This window comes from Fundulus heteroclitus, chromosome 19 (assembly GCF_011125445.2).
Source record: "Fundulus heteroclitus isolate FHET01 chromosome 19, MU-UCD_Fhet_4.1, whole genome shotgun sequence".
In the NCBI taxonomy this organism is placed as follows: Eukaryota; Metazoa; Chordata; class Actinopteri; order Cyprinodontiformes; family Fundulidae; genus Fundulus; species Fundulus heteroclitus.
The window spans coordinates 19352126-19376971 of NC_046379.1; the positions used below are offsets into that span (position 1 = coordinate 19352126).

Below are 24846 nucleotides of genomic sequence, written 5' to 3' on the forward strand. Positions count from 1 at the left end.
AAGACAAGGGTGGAGTTTCTGGTTCCAGCAGTACAATTACCCAAGACTTACAGCGAGAGCTAGAATAGAACAGTTTAGATCAAAGCATGTGAGTTAGAAGGGCCCAGTTAAAGTTCAGGCCTAAATCCAACTATGAATTAGTGGCAAGACTTGTAAATTCATGTTGACAGATGCTCTCCATTCAACCTGACTGAGCTTGTGCTTTATTGTACAGAGAACTTTGCAAAATAAAAAAAGTTGGATCTACAAAGCACTGAGACAGGGAAGCAGAAAACAAACGTGTGCCACACTTTTCAGATTTTTCTTTGTGAAAAGAAAAATGTTTTAAAAAATGCATAATTTTTTGGGTTTACTAAATAAAATCCCAATAAAAATACATTGAAGACAAAAATGTGAAATTGGTTGAAGTGTGTTAACACTTCTGTTAGGCACAGCCTGTTTTTTGTGTCTTTTTGTTTTTTATATGGTTGTTTATTTGTTTGTTTTCTGCATATTTTGTTTTGGTAGGATGCAGGAAAGGAAACATTTTTTTTTTTTGCATTTCTATAAAGTGACCAAACACCAATATGTGTTTATGTAAAGCGTGGCAGTTTCCTTACTTAATCCTTATTCTGAACAGCCAAAGAATAAGGCAAAAAAACAAAAATACCACCTGATCACTTGGCAAACATGGAGGAAATGTCTCTTTGTAATACATCTGACTTTTTCACCTTTTTGATACATGTGCGTGCCCGTGTGGGTTATATAGGAAAGCTCTGGCAACTACATTTATTAGTTTCTGACCGCTGCAGATCTTAAAGTCTGATTTTCACCAAAGCAGCTCCAAGAACGCTCCCTCCAGCCAACAGCTGAGTCAGAGCTTTCCAGAAATAAATGCACAGCAGTCTATGGAAACAGAAACAATCAAACCAAAGGGAAAAAAGTGCCACTTGTCTTGGTTTGCTGGCAGTCGGTAAGTGCTGACTTTCCAAAGCGTGTAGGGCAGCAGCTTATGATAGCATCTCAATTTACAATGAGTGCACATTTCCAGCAATTTCCAACTAATTATTATAATAGCATAGCAAATTAAATCCTATACTGATAATAATAATATATCTAGGCTATATATTGTTTTATTTTATATCTACATAATATCTATATTTATATCTACATAATATCAGTAAACTGTTTTTAACCAGCCCCTCATTTTCCTGTCATTCTAGGTTTCAAACTGGTGACCTCCCAGACACCATCCCTGATTTCTAGTTACTTTTACACTTCCGGCTCCATTTAGGTCTATGTTTGTTTTCAAGACCCTGTAATTTCCCCTCCGATCACTCAAAAGGGCCCCCGTCAACTCTACCATTCATAAAGTTTAAAGTAGCTCTTAGTGGTTCCAGGAGTTTATTGAAACATTAAATTTGTATCCGTGCAGTGATGGTGTATCTTTAGATGTTGCTGAAACGCACGTGCTTCATTGGGTCTCTTTACATCAACCGCCAATTATGTTCTTCTCTTTGGGTGTGGGTTGAGCCTCGGTCAGCATGGCGAAGAAACCAGAAACATCAATTCTTGGCCAGCGGAGAGAACAAAAACAGACAAAATGCGAAAACCTTCTTTCCAAACACTGTTATCATCGGCGAGTGTAAGCACAAACATGGCTAACAATGCCAGTAACGCCGTCCAGAAAGGCTCTCGGGGGAATTTCGAGAAATCCAGAGGTTTTGACAAGGCCTGAAAGACAGAAAGGACAGGGACAAAGAACGTTGTGTCTTCCCATCCTTGTTTTTTTTTTGTTTCCCTTAATGGATTCCACTTATTCCTTATAAGAAGAGTAAAAACTTTAACACCCCTTGAACTTTTTCTCGTTTTATCTCATTACAAACTATATTGGATTGGGATTGTATGTGGTTGACCAACACAAACTACTGCATAACTGTTAAGTAGAAGGAAAAGGTTGGTTTTCCTTCCCTTTTTCTAAATTACAATCTGAAAACAGTGATTTATATTTGGCTGTAATTACAGCAGCAAGTCTTTCGGGGTGTGTTTTTACACATTTTGCACATTTCTAGACTAAAGGTTTTGCTAAATCTTCTTACTAAAACAGTTCAAACTCAAGTAGACTGAACAGAGAGCATCTGGGTACAAATTTTCTATTAGTTTTTTGACACACATTCACAACAAGGTTTATTTCTGGACTTTGACTACGGCATTCTCACACATGAATATACTTTGATCTAAACCATTTGTTAGTAGCTCTGCTAATATGTTCAGAGTCCTGCTGGAAGGTGAACATCCACCACAGTCTCATGTTTTTTGCGGCCATTAAGAACTCTTCTCATCTGGTTTCATCTTATTATTATTATGACTAACATCCCTATTGTCAATAGTGAAAAATATGCACACAGCATCATGCTGCCACCACCATGTTTTACTGTGATGTAGGTGTGTCCAGGGTCATGTTCCGTGCTAGTTGTCCACCACCATAAAGGATACAGCGTGCTGCCAGAAATTAGCATGCCAAGACTCCAACCAGCTGGTATGGCACCAGATACTAATATCTGATGATATACCACATCACCCCGGTCCTCCAACAGCTTCACTGGCTCCCCGTGCAGTTCCGCATTCAATATAAAATTCTCATGGTGACATTCAAGGCCCTTCACCACCTAGCCCCCCCTTATCTGTCAGGCCTCCTGCACATTCCCACCCCCTCCCGTGCTCTTAGATCCTCATCTGCTTTACACCTGTCTGTCCCTTCCGCCCGTCTCACCACCATGGGGAGCAGAGCATTCAGCCGCTCTGCCCCCCGCCTCTGGAACTCTCTACCACCCCTACTTAGAAACACGGACTCACTTCAAAATTTTAAATCACAACTCAAAACTCATCTGTTTAAGACCGCCTATTCTCTTTAATTATCAATTTCCCTGTCCCAGCCTCGGTATTTATTTATTTTTTATTTATTTTTTAAATGTTTTTTGTTTTGATTCTGTTCCTGACATTCTGTTTTTTACCCTTCTGTACGGCGACCTTGAGTGTCTAGAAAGGCGCCTTTTAAATAAAATGTATTATTATTATTATTATATTCCCCTCTGAAGGTGGGGGCCCACATGGAGGGGATTCCTGTAGCTTCTTCAGGCTGAGCCCGACCAAGCCCCGAGCACCAAGGACTGGCTACAGGTGGGTGCTCCAGTCTTTCTAGTCTGGGCGAAGTTCGGCTCTTTATGTGGGCGACTATTAAGTTGGAATCATTGAATTACTCTTGGTCTGACCCCTCCCCAAGGCCAATTTCCCTTAGGAGACCCTCCCAGGAGCTGAGGCTCCAGACAACATAGCCCTCATCATCATAGGGGTACGCAAACCTTCCAGCTCATTCAATAGAGGATCCGAGTTTTGACCAACAGTTGGAGCAATGCGACTTTCATCCTGGCCGTGGAACTGTGGGCCAGATATTTACCCTCGTGAAATTGCTGAGTGAGTAATTGCAGTTTGCTTCTCCAACCTACATGTGTTGTGGGGATCTGGAGAACGCTTACAACTGTGTCCCACAAGGTATATTTGGGGGGTAGCTGCAGGATTATGGGTGATCTGTGTGTCTTTTGAGGGTTATCCGACCCTTGTGTGCCAAAAGCAAGACCTGTGTGCGCATTCTAAGCACAAATTCAATCCTGTTCCCAGCAAGTGTTAAGGCCATGGCTGCCCCTTGTCACCAATCCTGTTTGTGGTCTTCATGGACAGGCTCTCAAGTCATAGTTGGGGAGTAGAGGGTGTCTGGTCTGGGAACCTCAGGGTCCCATCTTTGCTTTCTGCAGACAAAGTTCTGTCGGCTTCTTCAGGCCACAACCTTCAGCGTGCACTGAAGCGATTTGTAGCTGAGTGTGGAGCTGCTGGTAAGAGAGTCAGCTCCTCTAAGACTGGGGCTATGGCTCTTGATCGGAAAAGGTGGTCAGTCTCTGCTTTAGGAGGAAGAGTTTTGCTGTCTTTTCCACGACTGATGGTAGGATAGAATGGGAGATGGACAGACGGGTTGGAGCTACATCTGTAGTAAAGCAGGTTTTCCTTTGGTCTGTAGTGAACGAAGGCCTCAATGCACTAGTCCATCTGCATTTTGACCCCTCATCTATGGTCATGAGATATGGAACGTGTCACAAAGAACAACATCCCACATACAAGCGGCCAAAATGAGCTTCCAACATATAAAGGTCAGACTCAGCTAGGTTAAGAGGTTATGCCAGCTGTTGGTACTGTGGGGGTTTGGGAATCTGATCGTCAGGTGTCCTAGCCAGCTCCCTTTGGAGGTTTCCCCCCGTAACCCGCTCAAATAGGTGGAAGACAAAGGATGGATGGATATACAAAGAGCTTAAATTTGGTCATCTGACCAGAGCATCTGATTCCAGATGTTTGCTATTTCCCCTACATGGCTTGTGGCAAATAGCTAATGGTGCTTCAATGGGTTTCCTCTTGCCATTCTTCCATAAAGGCCAGATGTGGGGATCTGCTGATCTCTGCAGCTTTTCCATAGTTAGAGCGGGCCTCTTAGATGCATCTCTGATTATTTTGCTCCTCTTCCTGACCTGTGAGTTTAGGCGGACGGCAATGCTTAGTTGGTTTTTAGTTTTCAGATGATCGATTAAACAATGCGTCATGAGACATTCAAAGCTTGTGATACAGTTCCCTGGTCTTCTTGATGCTGTTTGTGCATTCATGCCTTAACAAGCCTCTTGGGCCTCCACACAGAAAAGCTGCATATATACTCAGAAAACAGTTTAATCTTTTTTAAATTGGTCGACTTTTAACTGACAGTGCAAAGCATCGTTCTACTTAGAGGTATTAGATGAAAGTGGACTGGATTCAGATGCATGCTCCATTTTGCCAATTTTAATTAAATTATTTTTGAAAACCATGTATCCTCGTCCATCCACTTTAAAGTTATGCACAACTGTGCGTCAGTCTATCTCGTAAAGACCCGATAAATACATTGACGTTTGTGGTTGTACCCTCACAAAATGTTAAAAAGCGCAAGGGCTTTCAATACTTTTGCAAGGCAGTGTACATTACACTGATGAGGACTGTTGCATAACCCACATGTGAAATGAGTTTGCGAAAGCAGGAGGCTCTTTGGGTGTGTTCTTAATTGGCTGTTAACTTACTTTACTAAATTCAGTAAAACCCTTTTATGTCTTGTGTCAACTCTAAGACATGAAACCGAAAGCAAGTGTGTGCATGTTTTACTGGGAGGTGCTAATGATGGTGTAAGGGCAAAGTAACGTCAGCATGCTCTGTTTTAAAGGCTAATTCCTAATGGTTATTACAATAAAGGCAGCAAACAACATAAAATTCCTGTAGGGATGTCATGACCACAGTGCATAAAGCTTTTTAATGCTCTTTCATAGATTTCATCCATCCATCCATTTTCTGATCCGCTTTATCCCTCATGGGGTCGCGGTCTTTTATAGATTTAAGGACAGTAAAACAAATTGGTATTTCATATATAAATGCAGTGGTGTGTTCAGAAAACAAACGTATACTGTAATTCAAGTCCTGAGTCGATTCGCTGCAGATGCACGTTTAGTTTTGTTTATTTTTTGTGTTTGTTTTTTGCTTTTCATAAAGAGATGAATCATTGTTCTGAGAACATGAAACCAAAACGGAGGGCATCGTTTGCAGTGATTCAGACATGTTGCAGAAACAGAAATAGACTCAACTTATCTGAACCAATAAACATATAAAATCCTAACCCCACCCTCCCTCGCTCTGTCATTTCATCTAAACTAGACTAAAGCTGGAAAGAAGGTGCCTCTCCCCAAAGTGTGCAAGGACGGAGAGGTTTTAAAGTAATGCAGCATGGTGACAATTTGGCAAAACTGCTGATGTGCACAGTGAGGCATTAGCTAGCAAGTTATCCAAAATAGAAAAATCTAGTGGATAAAGATAATTTTGCACAGCTGATAAAGCAGAACCAGCCTTAATGTTCCTTCCTCAGGGTGCCATCTATTTTGCGAACTGCTCCACTCCCTCTTGCCACAAAAGGCCCATACAACATGATGCTGACACCCTCAGAGGTCACAGTTGGGATGATTTGCTTAGGCCGAAAAGCTTCTCTCTTTTTCCTCCAAAGGTAACAATCGTCAATTGCCTTATGCCAAAGTCACTACAGGACTTGTTTCACTATGAATACTGGAACTCTGTTTGCAGCTTCAATGATACATTAAAACTCATTATTCAATACCACACGATGAAGCCATCTGTTTAAATTATTGCCTTAAAAGATATCCATGTCGGAGTTCTTAAAATAACAGTTACTTACAAAGCCATGATGTCATCATTTGGACTTTCCTTGAAAAGGGCGTATTAAATTAACGTATGTAAATGTCTGAAATGAAAAAAAAGCAACAACCAAAAAAAAATCCCCACACTATTCTGATGTTTAGCAAATGTAAATAATACAAGCGATCTTAAGTGACCTAATTCTGGGAAGGTTTAGTCTAAATCCTGTCAGATAGTGAAAAAATAATCCCTTTTTTTTGGTTCTCTGAGTATCAGAGTTTCAGTTTGAGCTCAAATCCATCCCTGAGACACATTTTATACTGTGTTACTATAGTGCAGCTGCCTATTAGGAATTATCCATCCATCCATTATCTAACACGTCTATCTCTTGTGGGGTCACGAGGGGTGCTGGTGCCTATCTCCAGCTGACAATGGGCGAGAGGTGGGGTACAACCTGGACAGGTCGCCAGTCTATCACAGGGCAACACACATTCTCACACACACTCACACCTAAGGAGAATTTAGAGGCCAATTAATCTAACAGTGGGAGGAAGCATGGGTTCTCTCACAGGGAGAACGTGCCACACACAGGGAGAACGTGCAAACTCCATGCAGAAAGACCCAGGGCCTTCTTGCTGCATGGCATCAGCGCTACCCACTGTTGCCACTGTGCAGCTCCTATTAGTATTCATTTGTAACAAAATAATGAAATGTATGTGACATTAGAGTTCCAGATAAAAACATTCATCCACTAATCATCTGCATTAATGTCAGATTAATTTGATGGGTTTAGTGATTTCAACCATTTTCTTCTACAGTGTGGAACCATTATACAATGTACAATATCAATCACTTTTTAAAAGCAAGAAATGGGAGCACAGGTTTTGATTTATTGTGTCATTTGCTCTATTTCATAACTACTCCCCTTCATACAGGGTCAAATATGCCCATACACCTCCATTGATGCTTGGTTAAATGTCCCTCAGCAAGTTGCACCTCAATGATAGACTTCTGGCAGAATTCTGGCTGTATATTTAACCTCTCTCTCTGGTTTCTGCTGTATTTCTTTCATCACAAAGTTTCACCTCAGTCTGCACCTTTCCTGCACGCCGTCTCTTCTGTCTGTGAACATTTGCAAATGAAGATCACAAACTACATTAATTTTTTTATTTGACAGGTTGAGTGAACCTAAACAACACTTGCCAAACATGATTAAGTGCTTAGAGCAAGAGAAGGTAGTGTTTTGGAAAATTGCAGATAATTTGGGTCTAATTTACACAAAAAAAAAAGAGAGAAGAGGATTCCAACGAGCCCTGTTGAGTGGATCTTTAATTAAAGTTGTGGTGAAAGACGCCTGTCACAGTCACGTGCGCTATAGACGCCTCGTATAGAAACCCGGCGAAGGCCTCAATCATGCGGCTCATCGTCATTTTGTCAAATATACACATGTTGCCTGTATGATGTGCGCACATTAGAAGAACGCAAGAAGAACACTTGCTATAAACGGACGTGCAATGGTCAGGGAGATTTGGTAACGGGTCATGGGACTACCCTACACATCGTTTATGGCTGCTGGTGTGTTAGAGAACATGTGATTATTTGGGTGTATGCATTTCCTATGTGGTTGGACTGAAGCTGAGAAATTACAGTTGGAAGATCTCAAAGTAAGCAAGGTGGAGGGCGAGGGAGGATAACTCAGAGGTTGACTGAAGAAATACAACATCACATCACGACAGGAACCAGATTTAATGGAACCAATGTGCCTGAAGCCCTGGGTAATCCATGTGCACTGAGGGGGACCAAAAATAAAGCAAGACCACAAGGGCACGGCTCTGAAAATCTGCTGTACACAAGTGAAAACATGCCCTCTGGTGGCTGAACAGATGCACTGCATGTACTTGACTACAGAGAGTCTTTAACTTTGTGAGCTGTTTTAAAGCAGAAACACACAAAAAAATTGACAAAAGGTGAAATCAAAATCTACTTTTTCCCATAATTTCCCCCTAACTATAGCAATCCAACCAAATAATGGCCAGCAAGTGGATCTAAAAGTTTAAGTAACATCTTAGTACTTTTATATATCATTATATGATAGTTAAAATATGTTTTAGTCATAAAAAAGTCCAAATAATTTTCCTCCCTACCAAACCATCCCACAACTCACAGCGTTTACACTGTAGGTACCTTGCAATAAATACACAGAGCAACCTTTGTGTCAGAAAAACTCCTTTTGTCTTTCTTTTTAAAGAAAATCCCATGTGTGAACTTTGTTACCTGAATAAAACCATTAGAGAAAACCCTTTTTGTTTTCAAATGAATTAACGCATAACATGTTATTTTCTTTCTGAAGGTGAGAAAAAATGTAGTTAGAAGGAGAGAGAACAACCATTATTACACAAAATATTGCCGTATTATCAGATATCTTTCTGTAGATATGCAGAAACTATTCAGAAAACTGATTAAAAATATAAATAATAACCAAAAGGATTAGTGATAGTACAAAACAAGTTGAAAATTTTACTAAATGATTAAGAAATCTAAAAAATAACAATGATGATGGTAATAAATTAGTAATCACAATAGTCCTTTAGTAATCCTTATAATAATTATGATAAGCAGTTCCATCAACTTGAGTATAAAAGCACTAAAATGAAAGTTTTATAAAAAAAAATTAAAGAAGTCCACCAGCAATCATGGTAATAGTAACTCCATAGATACTAAACGCAATCTGTTTCTTACTTGAATTCCTCAATATAATTTTAATGTGTCTAGGTTTTATATCAAGAATGATCATTTCCATGTTAGAGAGAAGACAGAACAAAATGTGATAATCATGTGTCTGGATATTCAAGACATGGAGGCACCCTGACGTGACATGCCTGCTTCGGGAAGATCTGTCTGCTAATTACACCCTAGCTCTAGGGAGGGAGGTGCTTTTTTGGTGAGTTTTTTTAATGATGTGAGGGGCAGATATGGTATAAATACCCTCCATCATTGTACTGGAGGGCAGCATATCCTCAGTTGTGCTCCCACCCTAAGGATATACAGCGGCACCAGGAGCTCTCTGGTGCAGAAGAGATTTGGGTTTCTTCCTCTGTTGGATACCGGTATGTGTGACTTCTCTCTTCCTCTCTGAGTGTTTCTTTCTGTGGAGGAGTGTAGCAAAGACCTAAGATCTCTTTAGGCCTTGGTTCATCGGAGAATCAAGCATACATTTAGGATGCTCCACCGACAATATTAAGAGGATCCTGCAAAAAGACTTCTCATTTGCTTTCTACTGAGTTTAAGTTCCGATTTGCAACTTGATTACTAGAACAAGCATTGACACATTTTGTAAATTTTGACAAAAGTGTTACGCTTGCAGAAAGTTTAACCTGTGGCACGCTTGTACTGACAATCTCCTTCTTTTCCCTGCAGGTTTGAGCTTGCAAGATGGACATACGAGTGGCAAGCATCCTCCTTCTCATCGTGGCCTCTGCAGCAGCCACTGGAAAGGGCTACGTGGTGAAGAAAGTGGTGCCCATGTCCGTTAAGAGCCACAGTAAGAGAAATACAACCTTTTACAAAGCTGCCAGCTCTTCAGTTTGTTTGTTTTTTAAAGATAAATTAAAAGAGAGAAGCAGCTTTTTCTCAATACAAAAGTCCTTTTTACATCAGCTGCAGTTCACGTCTTAAATCTTGAGGAAATGGGCCAGTTTGCTACGGCAGATGGAGGCACCACATGCGGGCCGGCAGGTGCTGATCACAGCTGTGTAGGGTTTTTTAAATCTGAACTCCACTCTGCTGAGCAGCAGTGCTGCCCTCTGATTGGCTGTAGCAGTGGACCTGCCTCTTTCCAGTCAGTCTCTGTTTAGATCTGACACAGAATAACAAACCTGTTTAGTCGCTGTAGAGTCAGAATGTTTTCTGCTTCTGAAGGTTTCAAAATCCGATGATCTCTGATCTGAGGCTTAGTTTTTGTTAGTTTTCATTTTTTTCATGCAAAATACAACTTTCTTGTTTTCTAGAGATCGATATATACAGGTTTGCACTTGTTTTGACAAATGCAAAAGGCAGTTCTATTCATTATGTTTGCATTCATAAATATTCTACACATTTTTACATCTGGGTTTTTTTTAGTTAGATTGCTGCTCCTTAAATTAAGGATTAATTGTAAAACTCCAGAACAGAAACTACATGTGATGAGTTTTCCAGATTAGTCAGGAAAAACAAATACAAAACAAGAAGGACAATGTGAAATACATATGTTAGTATTTTCTACTCTTCCCAAAAATGAAGTATAAATATTCCATGTGGCAACCCTGCATGTAAACACTCCTATTTTTTGTTTTGGGCAGGAGCTGTTTGTATATTGTTTGGTTTTGACACTGACAATTAGAGTCCGAGGACCCAGCAGCACGGTTTTTGCCTGGGTGTTGCCTGCTTAACACAAAACTAAAAACATCTGTGTTTGCTTAATCCAAACTGGGCCAGAATTAGCCAGAGAGTAACAAAGAGAGAAAGAGAGAGCGGGATGTTTTCATTCAAACACGTGACCACAATGAGACCAATGAAAAAATCCCTCTCTTTCAGACCAAATCAGATACAAGGCCCAAAATGTCTTTATTTCTACTTTATTTTGTGACAGATGATACGACAGGTGATACAAGGCTTCCAATATGGACATAATTGACCAATGGGACCAAATTTCCTTTTTTTTTATTATTATTATTATTATTGCTTGAACATGCATGATGTTGGGACAAACCCTTCAACATAACCAACCAAAGTGCACTTTCACTTGTTGCTGCTTGTTGTTGTTTTGTTGTTTTTTGCCACTAATGATGATCTCTCTTTCCTTCTCACAGTGGTATCAGTGGCAGGTGAGCCTGGTCCTCCAGGTGAGCCTGGCCCAGAGGGACCTCCAGGGCCACCTGGCGCCCCAGGTCAGGATGGCGTTGGTCATACTGGACCTCAAGGACCCCCTGGACCTCCTGGACATCCTGGCCGCTCCATTGCTGGCAAACCTGGAACTCCAGGTGGACCTGGCAAACCTGGCGTCCCTGGAACACCTGGTGAGAGGGGAGATACTGGAGCCACTGGCCCTCAGGGACCAAGGGGAGTTCCTGGCTCTCCCGGAAGCCCAGGACCTGCTGGTCTGTCTGCAACTGGCAAACCAGGACCTGCCGGTCTTCCTGGAGCAATGGGACCAAGAGGAGAACCTGGCCTGAAAGGGCATCCAGGTGTTCCTGGACTTCCTGGGCAAAAGGGTGATAGAGGATATGGAGCTCCAGGGCCTCAAGGCGAGATGGGACCTCAGGGCCCTATGGGTGCAACCGGAGCTCCAGGTTCACCAGGAGTTGGAAGACCTGGCAAACCAGGTGCTAATGGTGAGCCAGGAAAGTCAGGTAGCCCAGGTAGAGATGGTGCCCCTGGCCCCATGGGACCACAGGGACCTAAGGGTCACACTGGTGCCCCAGGTGTAGGTCTTCCAGGTAAATCAGGTGAGAATGGTGCCCCCGGTTTGCCTGGTCCTGCTGGGCCTAAAGGTCATCAGGGACCTGCTGGAGCTCCTGGTGCCCCTGGAGTTCCTGGATATGGAAAGCCAGGTGCAAATGGTGAGAAGGGAGAGAGGGGAGCTCCAGGTAGCACAGGTGCCCCAGGTGCAAAGGGAGAGCAAGGCCCAACAGGTTATACTGGTGCTACTGGTGCAACTGGCTCAATGGGTCCAGCTGGACCTCAGGGTGAAAGAGGTTTCCCCGGAGCCACAGGCCCTGTTGGCCCCAAAGGTGACACAGGTGCAACTGGACATCAGGGACCTAAGGGAAACAAGGGAGATCAGGGAGCACAGGGTTTCCAGGGCAAGCAGGGTTATCCAGGTGCAGCCGGTCCTCCTGGACCAAGAGGCGCCACTGGACCTGCAGGTGAGAAAGGTAATGTTGGTGCCCCAGGTACTCCAGGGGCTCCAGGTATTCCAGGACCCGCTGGACCCAAAGGACACACTGGTCGCCCAGGTGAGCCCGGTTCCTCTGGATCTGATGGAGCTCCAGGTGCCCGAGGACCTGCTGGCCCACAAGGACCTGCTGGTGTTCCTGGCCTTAAGGGACACCCAGGTCTTCCTGGACCTCCTGGCCCCGCTGGTTTGGCTGCAAAGGGTGTTAGCGGACCTCAGGGTCCCCCAGGTCAACCTGGTGAGCCCGGAACTGATGGAGAACCTGGCCCAGCTGGCCCCCCTGGTCCCCCCGGACCTCCTGGTGAGGTTGTCTTTGAGAAGGGAATGGGCTTGAGTGAGGTTATGGTCAAGTCTCCCATGTCTGCATTCACTGCAGTTCTGGCCACCCCCTACCCTGCTGCTGGCACCCCCATTAGGTTTGACCAGATTGTTTACAACGCTGAGAATCACTATGACCCTGAATCAGGGATCTTCACATGCCAGGTTCCTGGAGTTTACTACTTCTCCTACAGCATCCATGTTAATGGAGCTCATGCCCTGGTGGCTCTGTACAAGAATGGTCAGCCAATTATGTTCACTTATGATGAGTACAACAAGGGTTTCCTGGACCAAATGTCTGGTAGCGCTGTCCTCTTGCTTGATGAGCAGGACACCGTCTACGTCCAGATCCCCGATGAAGAGGCCAATGGCGTCTTTGCTGCAGAGAATGTCCACTGCTCTTTCTCTGGATTCCTCATTGCTTCAACGTGATACGTTGGTGCAGATGTTTCCAAAAGCCAACCAACTAATGTTGCAACCTATTTCTCAAAGTAAAACTCCCTGTTCATTTTATTCAACCCAATAGACAGGCGGTTCAACCTTCTTGAGGAATAGTGGCATCTTAACTTGAAAAACTACAAGAAATGGGTGCTTAAAAGAAGGAAATCTAATTTATGAAAACAGTTGATCTATGGAGGGAGAAAGCAATCTACAATGTTCCAGTGATGTTTTGTAATGTAAACAGCATGTGAAATCGAGGTGTTATAACTGTGTTGTGTCTGAAAGTTCTCTTTCACACGCGTCTCCTTTTATACTGACTTAAACTGGTGTTTTTTTGACTTAGTGTCTGTCTTCTTTGTTTTTGTACAATCTTGTTTTTGTTTGTTTTCTCTTTTTTTTTTTCTTGGGCGTGGTAGGGAACATCCATCTCATAAAAGTACATCAATTCTTCCCTGTGCAACATGTTTGTGACTAAATGTGACTTGAATATATTGTGAAAGATAATGATCAAATTGACTGTTTTTTCTAAACACAAACTGTTTTAGCGGCAACATTGTTATAACCCTTGACATCTGTTGTGTCATGTAAAACATAAAGACCAAAATAAATAACGTCTTAATGGAGATTTTTCTGACTCAGACTCATTTTTGCATGGAAACATTTAATTTAATTGAAGTTTCTGAAGGCGGTGCAGTGGTTAGCACTGTTGCCTTGCAGCAAGAAGGTCCTGGGTTCAAACTCTGGGTCTTTCTGCATGGAGTTTTCATGTTCTCCCTGTGCATGTGTGGGTTCTCTCCGGGTACTCTGGCTTCCTCCCACAGTCCAAAAAAACATGACTGTTAGGTTAATTAGCTTCTCTAAATTGTCCCTAGGTGTGAGTGTGTGCGTAAATGGTTGTTTGTCCTGTCTGTCTATGTGTTGTGTACCCAGCCTCTCGCCCAGTGAACGCTGGAGATAGGCACCAGCAACCCCCACAACCCCATGAGGGATTAAGCAGGTCAGAAAATGGATGGATGGATGTAGTTTCTAATCCCAATAAAAGGGATAAATAAAAGTCCCAATAAAATAAAATCCCAATAAAAGTCAAGTTGTATTTATATGACAAATATACAGAAATATTTTAAATGAATTACAAATTTACGGAAAACTCAATGCTAGCCCCCCTGACCATAGACAGATACACAGGTATAGCCAGTGGGCATTGGTTCAAAGTTCAAAGTCTGTTTGTTTCCTTTTATTTGGTTCCAGTTCCACTTTTGTAAAAAATTTAATAATAATAAAAAATGTAAAAAAATTGCATATGTGCATTGAGCTATGGAATTGGGTATATAAGATGTACCCATGAAAAACTCACCAAATCCTGTCTGCCAATATCTAAAAGCTTCTGGCGTGGGCTGTGTGATGGTGTTGGACAGCATCACCTTAACTGTAAAAACCTTTCTTTCCATCATTACAGTAAATACAATCTCAATGCAGGGTGATATTATGGTGCAATTTTGCAATCAGTGACAAGCTAGGGATAAAACTCAGAGACTACCACCAAAATTTGGGAGTGGAGAGGGTTGAAATCCATTTAACACTCGTGAGATAGGTTTGGATGTGCCGTTTGTGCCAGAGCGACCGACACAACCGTATTGGCTGCCTGGTTGAAGACTGGGATGCCATCCCACAGCAGCATGTGACCAGCCTGGTGACCAGCATAAGGATGAGGTTCTCCCACGCAGACAACCGAGGCCCCGTAAAAATAGTTAATTTGAAAACATGCCTTGTTTCTTCCTCAAACTTCAAATCCAGTGAATGACACCAACCAAGAGTCAACTGCAGAGGTGTCAAGTAACTAAGTACAAATACTTTGCTACCTTACTTAGGTAGAAATCTTCGTTATCTGTACTTTACTGGAGTAATTATTTCATTAACCTACTCTTTACTTTTACTCCTTACATTTTCATGCCATTATCTGTACTTTCTTCTCCTTACATTTTAAAAATAGTCTCGTTACTTCTATTTTATTTCAGCTTGTTTTTGTTCTGGTTTGTCAATTAAAAAACATATTCAGATAAATAGCGTTACCCGAACAGAGTGATTTTGATTGTGGGAGGAGGCAGTACTGCTTCAAGTTGTTTGGCAAACGCCCTATCAAGGTTATTGATAATATGTCTCTGAAGTTTGACTTTTTGCACCAGTACTTATAGGCAACCAGACATCAGATTTTCTGCTCCATGAAACCCATGTTGCTCAGTACTGTGCCTTTATGGACTTTTAATATGTTTGCATTATACTAAATGGTTTGTTTTCAGTGAACATTTATGTGGGTGAAGCAGCCAATCCAAATTTTTTTCAATATAACATCATATGATTTGATTATAGTAGGGGGTTGGATTGCTTCTACTTTAAGTAGTTTTGCATCCGGTACTTTTATACTTTTAGTAGAGTAAAATGTTTGAGTTGATTCTTCTTCTACAGAAGTATTTTTAAACCCTAGTATATTTACTTATATTGAGTAATAGATGTGAAAACTTTTGACACCTCAGTTCAACAGCAAAATCAACTCTCTGGAATTGGCAGAGAGGATTTAGCACAATTGTTTTATGGCCAAATAAATTCTACTGCAGTGTTTGTTTAAACAAAGATAGACTCTGTTTACAAATTAGGTGATTTCTGTAGAAAGTTTTATTCAGAGGAATTTGCGTACAGAGGACTGAATGCAAACTCACTCGACACTTTTAAGATTCTCTTTTTTCCATTTGTATTTTCATTGAAAAGGGACAGCATCTTTGCAATATTACATTTGTTACATTCTTTCAAAGTCCTTTTCTTATTGTATGCTACCAGAACATAGAACAAGAACCAAAACTGAACAGGGAGTATACAGTGATGGTCTTCGATATTAAGGGGGGGAAAGAAAAAGAAAAAGTTAATAAACTATCTTAGCAATTGTACACTTTTAAGATTTTAATTTTTTTAAACTTTTTTTGACAACCGTGTAACATGTTCCTTTCTCTTCACAGTCTGTGTGCTTATTTCTGCTACCGATGCAAAGAGCTTCTTAATTTAGCGCCATGTAAAGGATCAAAGATCACAAGTGGGCACTTTAAATATGCAGCCTCACCCTGTATGTAGTGGAGTTCCTCAGCATTCTATAAATAATTTAAGGATATGCACTGCGGGGACAGGTCTGTGCATATCTTATCAAATCTTTCTTTGAAGAAACATCTTCAATGCCCATATAATTTTTTTCTATTTTCAATTACGTTACTGTTATTGATTGCAAAAGCAAAAATTGATGGAACACAGTCTATTAAATGGCTATCTAGTTCAAAATACACAGTTGTAATTGCAATCATTAACCTCTCTGCGACTTGGTGTCACAATTCAAAACTGTTCATATGTTTGTAATACAAAAATGTACACAATAAATAGTTAAATGAAACTAATGCTACATTTTATCCAACTTCAACACAAATTCCCGTTTTCAATTATTTAAGTATATGTCAGAAATATGGCTCTGTCAAGGGAATTGCCCATAAAGATCAGAGATCAGTCTTTTGCAAAAACAAGGATAACAATACAAAAAGATAGAAGAGGCCCTGAATGTTCCTGTAGATACAGTTGGAAGCAGATTTCATAAGTTTAAAGTTAAGGGAACAGATACTATGCAACCTGGACTCAGCAGAAAGAGGAAGCTAACACAGATGCCACCTGAGTATTGAGGAGGCCATTTGGTCAAAAATCCAGAAGTGACTGTATAGAGTTGCAGCAAAGCTTTGCTGAAGGGCGCCATCCCTGAACTCCAAGGCAAACAACACCACTGAAACAAAAAAAGATAAAAGAATTGTCTCCAATTCTTTTCTTGGCTGTACTGTATAAATAAGACTACGTAGTTCGGGGATTTGTTGCGCGGAACAATGAATGAAAACTGGAACCTTTCATGATTATGGTCCAGCTCTGCGTCTTGAGGAGGAAGAATTATGCAAATGCTAAAAACTAAACCACACCTACAGTGAAGCACGGTGATGGTCAGTGATGCTCTGAGGTTGCTTTCCTTCCTCTAACACTAGAAACCTGCAGCAAGTAGAGGACAACATGGATTTACTCAAGTAGGAAATCCTTGGAAAAAAATTTGCTGCTGTCTGTGAGAAAGCTGAAGTTTGGGTATTAATGGAGTTTTAACGCAGATGATGATCCCAAACATATCTCAAAACATATGGATTGTTTCATTTCTAAGCTTTGGTGAGATTTTAAAGTAGGCAGGGATAGTCCACAGACCCATAAATATTGCTGAATTTCAGGCCTTTTCCCACAAGGAGTTGGTACATTAACCACTAATGCTGCCAGAAGCTTGTGTTTGGCTTTGCATCACTTCTGCATCAGGCCACATAACCCTGCAAATGCTGCTTTAAAAAGTACTAAAGATGGTTTTCATGAACAGGTGAAATCATTTTGAGATTGCAAAAAAGTGGTGGGAGTGGTGGCCTAGTGGTTAGAGCACAGAGCTTCAGTCACAGAGGTTCTGAGTTCAACTCCCACAAGCTGCCATTCTGGGTCCCTGAGCAAGACCCTTAACCCCCCCAGGCGCCGCACAGTGGCAGCCCACTGCTCCCCAAGGGGATGGGTTAAGATGCAGAAGTGAATTTCTCCATTGTGAGATCAATAAAGTTCAATTAAACAATAAAAGGCATCTTTTTTTGAAAATCCACTTGTGAAATCAGTGAATTATAGGATAAACAAAGAAGCTGAATCCTAATAAAGCATAGCCTGGCTCTTTTTTGAACTTTAGCCCAAGGTTTTCAGCTCAGCTGCGTAAAAAAAAAGAAGGAAAAAAAAGCATTTAAAAGCTGTTTTTTCCGTGGAAGCCTGAGTGTGTGTGCCCGCTAAAAATAGTTTGGGTGTGGAAAAAGGCAGGGATGGTTGTTTGGCAGGGCAACAGCTGTTTGATCTTTCTTTGGTGAGAGGGCGAGACGGTGGTTAGGTGAGAGGCCCAGGGCACAGAGAGCAGAGAGGAAGCTGCTCTAAAGAAACTTCTGAGGACTGCCATCCACAGGCTGCGCCACTCAGAGACACCATGGGGTTGGAGGATGAAGAGGGAAAGACAGGAAAATAGATGGAGCACTTCCCCTGTTGATTCTATTAACCATATTCCAAAAGGATCCCCACCCGCAGTGGTCGTCTCAAATATATGTATGTGTATCCACCATTAAAATAAAGACGCTAGGACGGAGAGCGATGTATGGGCGTGATGAGATATTTCAGCAGTGAGGCACAGTAGGGGACTAAACTAAGCTGCAAATACCTCACCAACTTAACCGAGCTGGACAAGAAAACCAGGAAGCAGAAATAGAAATATTATGTGTAAAGCACACCCTTCTTGTGGTGGCCAAAGCTGCAATGCACAGAGCAAAACTGGGTGCAAAGGAAATAGATGGTTTGCAGTGAACACGGACACAGCTGTGGACTGTGAAAACCACCCTGGAGACGTTTGTGGCGGTCTTCTAGACTTTTAAAATAAGTCGGTTGTTTTTACAGGGTTTGAGGTCTGGTAGGAAGAATACCAATGTGTCAATACAGAGCAGTTGCTTGCTGTGAATTTAGTCTCCAGACGATTTAAAATGCCTTTTCTGCACAATGAAAGCTAATTTCGGAGAGTTTTAAATAGAAGCCATTAAGATAATTTCAAGCACAATCAGGCATTTTAGTTTGTAATACGAAACAAATAAAGAAGGGTCATTTCCAAACATCGCACCTTAAGGTTGGGGAGGTTTCTGCAAGATTTAAGTCTGTATTGTATTGCGTACAAATGACTCAGATTAAAGTTTTCCCCTTTTTTTTCCCTGCTTTGCTGCGTAACCTTGAAGATGCTTTTGCTTGAGTGGCTAGCCACAGCAACCTCATCCTACAAATTACAAAGGTTGTTTATAAGACCTGATTGGCTGTTATCAATACATGGAGGTGTTGATATTTTTGGTCTGTCTCCAGTCTAAGGAAACAATTTAGAAAAATAACAGTTGTCCAGTTAGCATTGGCTGCTTTAAGTGGCATAGCTTTCCTGTTTCCGCACATCCACTTCAGATTGGCTGATCATCCCGTCTGATATATACAGAAGTCCAAGTCGGCTCTATGAGCGGTACGGCAGCACGTCTGACCCAATAAGGCCCTCTTCTCAGGTCTATCCCTGGTGCTTCTTGAGCCAAAATCTGATGAATCCAGGTAGTTCCAAGACTTTCATCCATTTTCCATCCCTGCTCAGACTAAAGAAAATAGTACTAAGAGTATAAATTAGTAGAATTAGTGTAATATGTTTTACCTAAATTATTAAATTATTCATAGTGTGTGATTATTGACACATTTTGATATCTATTATGCTGATATTTAGGCTTTTCATAATTTTAGTGGAAGTGTAATTATCTTTAATTGATTCTAAAGAAGTCTTAATATTGAGAAATATAGATTTCTTCTCCTTCTATTTGTAGTATTGGAATGGCTCAACGGATGCACCAAGATTTCAACATTCTAATTGGTTATGAAACACTGTTTTAGAACAGTAACTCATTTATTATAGCTCAATCACAGTACAGGTGTTAGCCTGTACTGTGTTGTTTTTAAACCTGATTTCCTTTGTTTGAAATTGTCCGTTGAAGGAACAATATTAATATAATTACCTTAAACATATTTTTTGTCTTTTTATTCAGCAGGAAAAGCTTGTTTGGTTTCAAATTTGAGTTTTCCTATTCAGTCACAAATCCCTTGGTTTGGTCCATTAATTTGCATGTTATCTAAGCCATTACAAGGCAAGGCAAGGCAAGGCAAATTTATTTATATAGCACAATTCAGTACAAAGACAATGCAAAGTGCTTTACATGATTAAAATATAGCAAAATAAAACAATAAAAGCAAGTAGGAATAAAATATAGATAGAAAATAGAACAAAAAAGTGGTGATTCAGTTAACTAGGACAGTTGAAGGCAATTTTAAACAAATGTGTTTTTAATCTTGATTTAAAGGAACTAAGGTTTTCCACATCTTTACAGTTTTCTGGAAGTTTGTTCCAGATAATTGGAGCATAGGAACTAAATGCTGCTTCTCCGTGTTTGGTTCTGGTTCTAGGTATGCAGAGTAGGCTGGAGCCAGAAGACCTTAGTGGTCTGGAGGGTTGATACACTGATAACAAGTCTGTGATGTATTTAGGAGCTAAGCCATTTAAGGATTTATAGACTAACAGAAGTATTTTAAAGTCTATTCTCTGAGATACAGGGAGCCAGTGTAAGGACTTTAGAACTGGTGTGATTACAAGGCCTTTGTTTGGGCAGTAGTATAAAGCTTGGTACTCATCATTACTCTAAACCTTCTGGAGAGGAAGCGAAACGTCTCCAACTACGGAAAAAAAGTCCAGTTGCTTTGTTTTTTACTTTTTTTGGAATGACCATGGCCTGGATGACTGAGAACCTTCACCAGCATAATTAATGGACTTCACCAGAGCTGTCCCAATTGTTTTTAATGTACATGCAAACCACAAAAATTAGCATTTATTTATTTTTTATCTAAATGACAATAGTTTGTCATTTTTATTTTACCATGCACAATAAAAAAGAACTTAGATTTTTGTTAAAAAGAGATCTGTAAATCCTTGTAAGTCCCAAAGCATAAAAACAGGCCCTCACGTGGCATAGTTTTCTCCACTTGTTTTCTAATTTTTCAGTCTGAATTTTTATTTAATCTATTCTCAGAAACTGGATGAGTAACTCTTCTTTGGTTAAGTTAATTGGACAGAAACCTTAAAAAAAAAAAAAAAAAAAAAAAAAAAAAAAAAAAAGTGCAATCTTATTTAAAATGTTAGAATTATATTCATCCAAGATGTGTTTAAAGTGGTCAATTTTTTTAGCAGTCTGAAATCAGAACTACTGATTACAACCTTACACTTTAAGCCCCTAATTATGGAGTAAAACCAGATCTGATTGCAAAAACAAAATACAATGGCTTAGAAAAGTCAACACAGAATTTTAAGCTCATCTTGGATGTTTATCAAAATTTTTAAATGATCTCCCTTCACTTCTCATGTGCTCCACATGAGGGAGCTGTTCGGCAAAAGGTTACCAAACCCCCTACTTTCTCTGTCATGGATAATGTGGAAAAAGAAAAAGCTCACAGTGCCAATTCACACTTCATCGCTTTATTCTTCAGAATTCACAGGAAACAAACTCAACACCTTGTTACCAGTTTTTGCAGGCAATGTTACAATCCATACGGAAAAAATGTGAGCCTCGTTATATACAGAAAGAGAAGCCGGTAGAGGACAGCGTCTAAAATCTTGACTTAGTGTGCTTTCGACATGTGGATCCAGAGTGGTGTTGTAGTCATCACAGCTTGATGCAAAAGTCTGCTTAAAACATCTCCCAATTTTATTCAATCTTACAAATGGTGAAAAAAAGAAAAAACAAGAAAAACTTCATTTACAATGGGTCATCAGTTAAAAAACTTCAGTCATTAGGTACATCTCGGCCATAAAACCAGTTATATCAAAGTCTATACAACGTGCATTACTACAGAATTTGAAACAGTGGAATCTAATGGAAAGTGGTGAGCACCAATCATCGTTTTTTTTCGACGGCTAAATCTATTTCAGGAATGGTTTGTGTTCACAGGAGCGTTGAGCTAAGAGAGTTGTAAACAACTGTACACTGCAAAGACAACTTTTAAGACTCGCGTAAGGACTTTCCCTTTAAATATCACAATGTGTCAGATCTTGCAGAGACAGCTTGAGCTGCTACATCCAATTGCCCAGCACCAAATACTTTGATTAAATATACGGAAAAAAAAAAATCTGTGTGTGGTTGTCATGGTATTACCTTTAAAAAAAAAAAAAAAAAGTCCACTCGCGTTTCGCATTTTTCACACTCACCCATGTTACAAATGCAAGCACCAAGAAGCGGTGAGGAAGCAGCGCTCTCCGTCTCTCTGCTGCACCTCCTGTCCACCACTGCTCGGGACTTTGCAGTCATTATGGATGAGATGGTTGCAGAGTAGTAAACATATACAAACAACAAAAGAGAAAATTAACAGAAAGCAAAAAGAAAAGAAAAAAAATTCCCTGGTTTTAGACAAGTCCTCATGTTCCTTCAGACAGGCTACATCGTCTCCTTCATTCTGGGGTGTCGTTCAGCTGGGTTACTCGGCGGCGGCGGCCTCCGGACTTGCAGCCGCCTCTGGCTCGGTGGGAGAAGCAGCGGCCGGCTTCTCCTCTCCTTCAGCTGCTTGCTCGGCCTTCGGCTCCTCCGTCTTCGCCTCCTCGGCCGCAGCCTCCTTGGCCTCCTCCTTGCTTCCCTCGGCTGGCTTGGCCTCCTCGGCGGGGACGTCGGTGGATTTCTCACCTTCGGCCGGTTCCGCCTCAGCAGCCGCCGCCGCCCCCTCCTCGGCCGCTTCCTCGGACTCCTTCTTGGTCTTCTTGAAGGAGAAGCCGCTGAGCTTGAAGGAGGGCTTCTTGAAGGAGAACCGCTTTTTCTTCTGCTTGCCGTCCTCGCTGGTGGACGGAGTACCTTCCTCTGACTTGGCGGAAGTCTCCCCGTTTGTGGTGGGCGCCTCCTTGTCTCCTTGGGCCTCTGCACCTTCTACTTTCTCGCCTTCTTCCTTCGGTGCCTCTTCAGTGGGGGTGCTTCCATTGGCCTGCACATCGGTCTTGTTGGCATCCTCTGAACCCGGAGAGGCATCTTTGTTGGTCTTGGCATGCCCATTTTCCTAGAAAGAAGTAAAAACATGCAAATCAGTGGGTTACTTAGTAGTATGGTCTCCTGTGTTTGTGAAAAGGGTCACCAGAAAACCCATTGTGCAAAATCTGGAATATTGTTTGAGATAATCTAATCACAGCGCAAGGAGTAAATAAGAAAGTACAATAGCCCCCTAAACTTGCACAGACATCTGTTACTAGGAGAATGACGACACATCTCTGGCTTTTAGCGGTAGGCTCGAGTTTTAAACTGCAATACAACCGTGACCCCGCTAGAGGGCGTTCGGTCTGTGGAAACAACATGGGGAAATTTAGATTTTTAAATTTCTTCCACAAACTAACCATCTCAATGTGCATTGTCTAAATCATGTGCGTTCCAAACATTTCAATCTGGATACTTTTACAATTCCTTTATTTTGAGGGGCTTTTTTAACGCAAAAAACCGTTTCATTTCTTAAACCTGGCAACAAAGGCGTGGTACCGTTTTTTAAAATGGCCAGACCACGGCGAGGGGCGTCCACAAACCCCTGCTGCAATCAATTCCACCAAAAAGGGAAAAGCCAGGCATTGTGTTTATCCACGAAAACTCCGCAAAACCACGAATTATTACAATCCCGACTTTTACAAATTAAAAAAACAATATAATGCAATATACAAACAATAATGCATTCTAAGCTGCACAACACTCCCCAAAATATGTTTTTTTAGAACCAATTAAAGACATTCTGGTTATATTCCGTTTTCGGAACAGTTTTATTTTTTTTAAATAAACTGCATTATTGGGAAACATAAAATGCATGTGGCCACTTTCCCTGAATGCCGGTGAGCGTGGGGATGTGCTAGGGGAAACATGGAGCACGCCATTGACGCAACACATTGCTAAATTGAGACGAAATTCCGTGTGAGCAATTAAGAATTGATTCATTCAAACAAGGCTTATTTACCTGTCCGTTCGCCTTGGACGCAACAGCCGCGCCTTCTGCAGGCTTTTCCACCGCAGCTTCGTCTTTCCCAGCGGTTTTGGAGATTTGCGCTCCCATGCTTTTGTTCCAACAAAGGAACCCAACCGATCAAATGAATGAACAAAGACCGCAAGCTTCCTCCCGAGAAAAAAAAATCGCCGATTTGCCTTCTTTGCGCGCGAAAAACTGAAGAATAAGCCTGAAATAAAAAAAACGAGACCGCAATGAGAGTAATGAGCACTTGGGGGTGGGGGGGAAATGTAACGAAGGCGCAAAAGAAATGCGTTTTTTTTTTTTTTCTTCCTCGAGCAGAGTTTGTAGATGGGGAGAAATTGGCCCCGCCGCAAATGAGATGCGGAGTACAACGCCCAAGTCCGCTGATGAATGGGCGCTGAGGCTGTGACGACATAAGCCGCGGCGCCTCCGCCAATCACGAGTCGGGAATGTAAAGCGAGAGGGGACAACGTGGAGAAGAGGGACGTAGTGGGGAAGGGGGGCGCGGACAATGGGAGAGACACAACAACATGGCCTACAACTTTGTGGCTCCACGTTAGAGCAAGGAGACGCGATTATTTCCCCCCCGAGCTTCACTCCGAACATTTTATCTGGAGGCCGATTTGAAAACGCAACGAGGCTATTTGATGGTATTTCAGGGAATATTGCAAAAAAAAGGGTGGGAAAAGGCCTAAATATATTTAATATTCTTATTTGTATTCATTCTTATGTTGGTTTGTTTAATTGATTTTTTCCCCCCTGCACGTGCAAGCTGCAAAATTCTCATAAAATGCCTTACATTATATGTTTCGTTGCTCAGCTTGTTTATTTAAGATCGGATAGCCTGTAGTCCAGCAAATACAGATGTCGCACATACACAGATACAATTATTTTCTCTCACTGTTTGACTTTAAATTAGACTAAAGCTTTCCTGTTTTAGTTTAATTAGAATGAATCAATTTGCTTATATTTTCTGAAAATATGCCTAATTTCTTTAATTGCTTAATACAAATTCTGAAGTTTGGATGAACGATTTGGAGAAGCCACGGTAGGGTATGTCATGGCGTTGTAAAACTTGTCGTAGGTTAATTGTCAAACATTTTTGGAATAGATAAATACACAGCTGTGGGTGCGTTTAAAAGCAACACCTCGTGCATATGGAGTCCTTGTCATGGAAAAACAAAATGCATCAAAGAAGATGTACTGTGACCTCCACAAGTTCTGTATCGTCCTAGGGT

General features: G+C 41.3%; 2 protein-coding genes across 2 annotated transcripts in view; one reads left to right on the forward strand and one right to left on the reverse strand.

Annotated features, from left to right (window-relative positions):
* The first annotated feature begins 9251 nt into the window (after positions 1-9251).
* Positions 9252-24846, forward strand: part of col10a1a (collagen, type X, alpha 1a) — a 26636-nt gene continuing 11041 nt past the window's right edge. The window contains exons 1-5 of the mRNA XM_036150955.1: positions 9252-9353; positions 9664-9787; positions 11094-12925; positions 14553-14675; positions 22092-22499. Coding sequence (XP_036006848.1) covers positions 9679-9787; positions 11094-12925; positions 14553-14675; positions 22092-22499 — 2472 coding nt within the window. The 5' untranslated portion in view covers positions 9252-9353; positions 9664-9678. The remainder of the gene's footprint in view (positions 9354-9663; positions 9788-11093; positions 12926-14552; positions 14676-22091; positions 22500-24846) is intronic.
* Positions 21086-23793, reverse strand: LOC118566980 (myristoylated alanine-rich C-kinase substrate-like; the record flags this gene model as incomplete). The annotated part of the gene is given in 2 exon segments (XM_036150858.1): positions 21086-22663; positions 23597-23793. Coding segments are annotated over 2 exon segments (663 nt in total). The 3' UTR covers positions 21086-22096.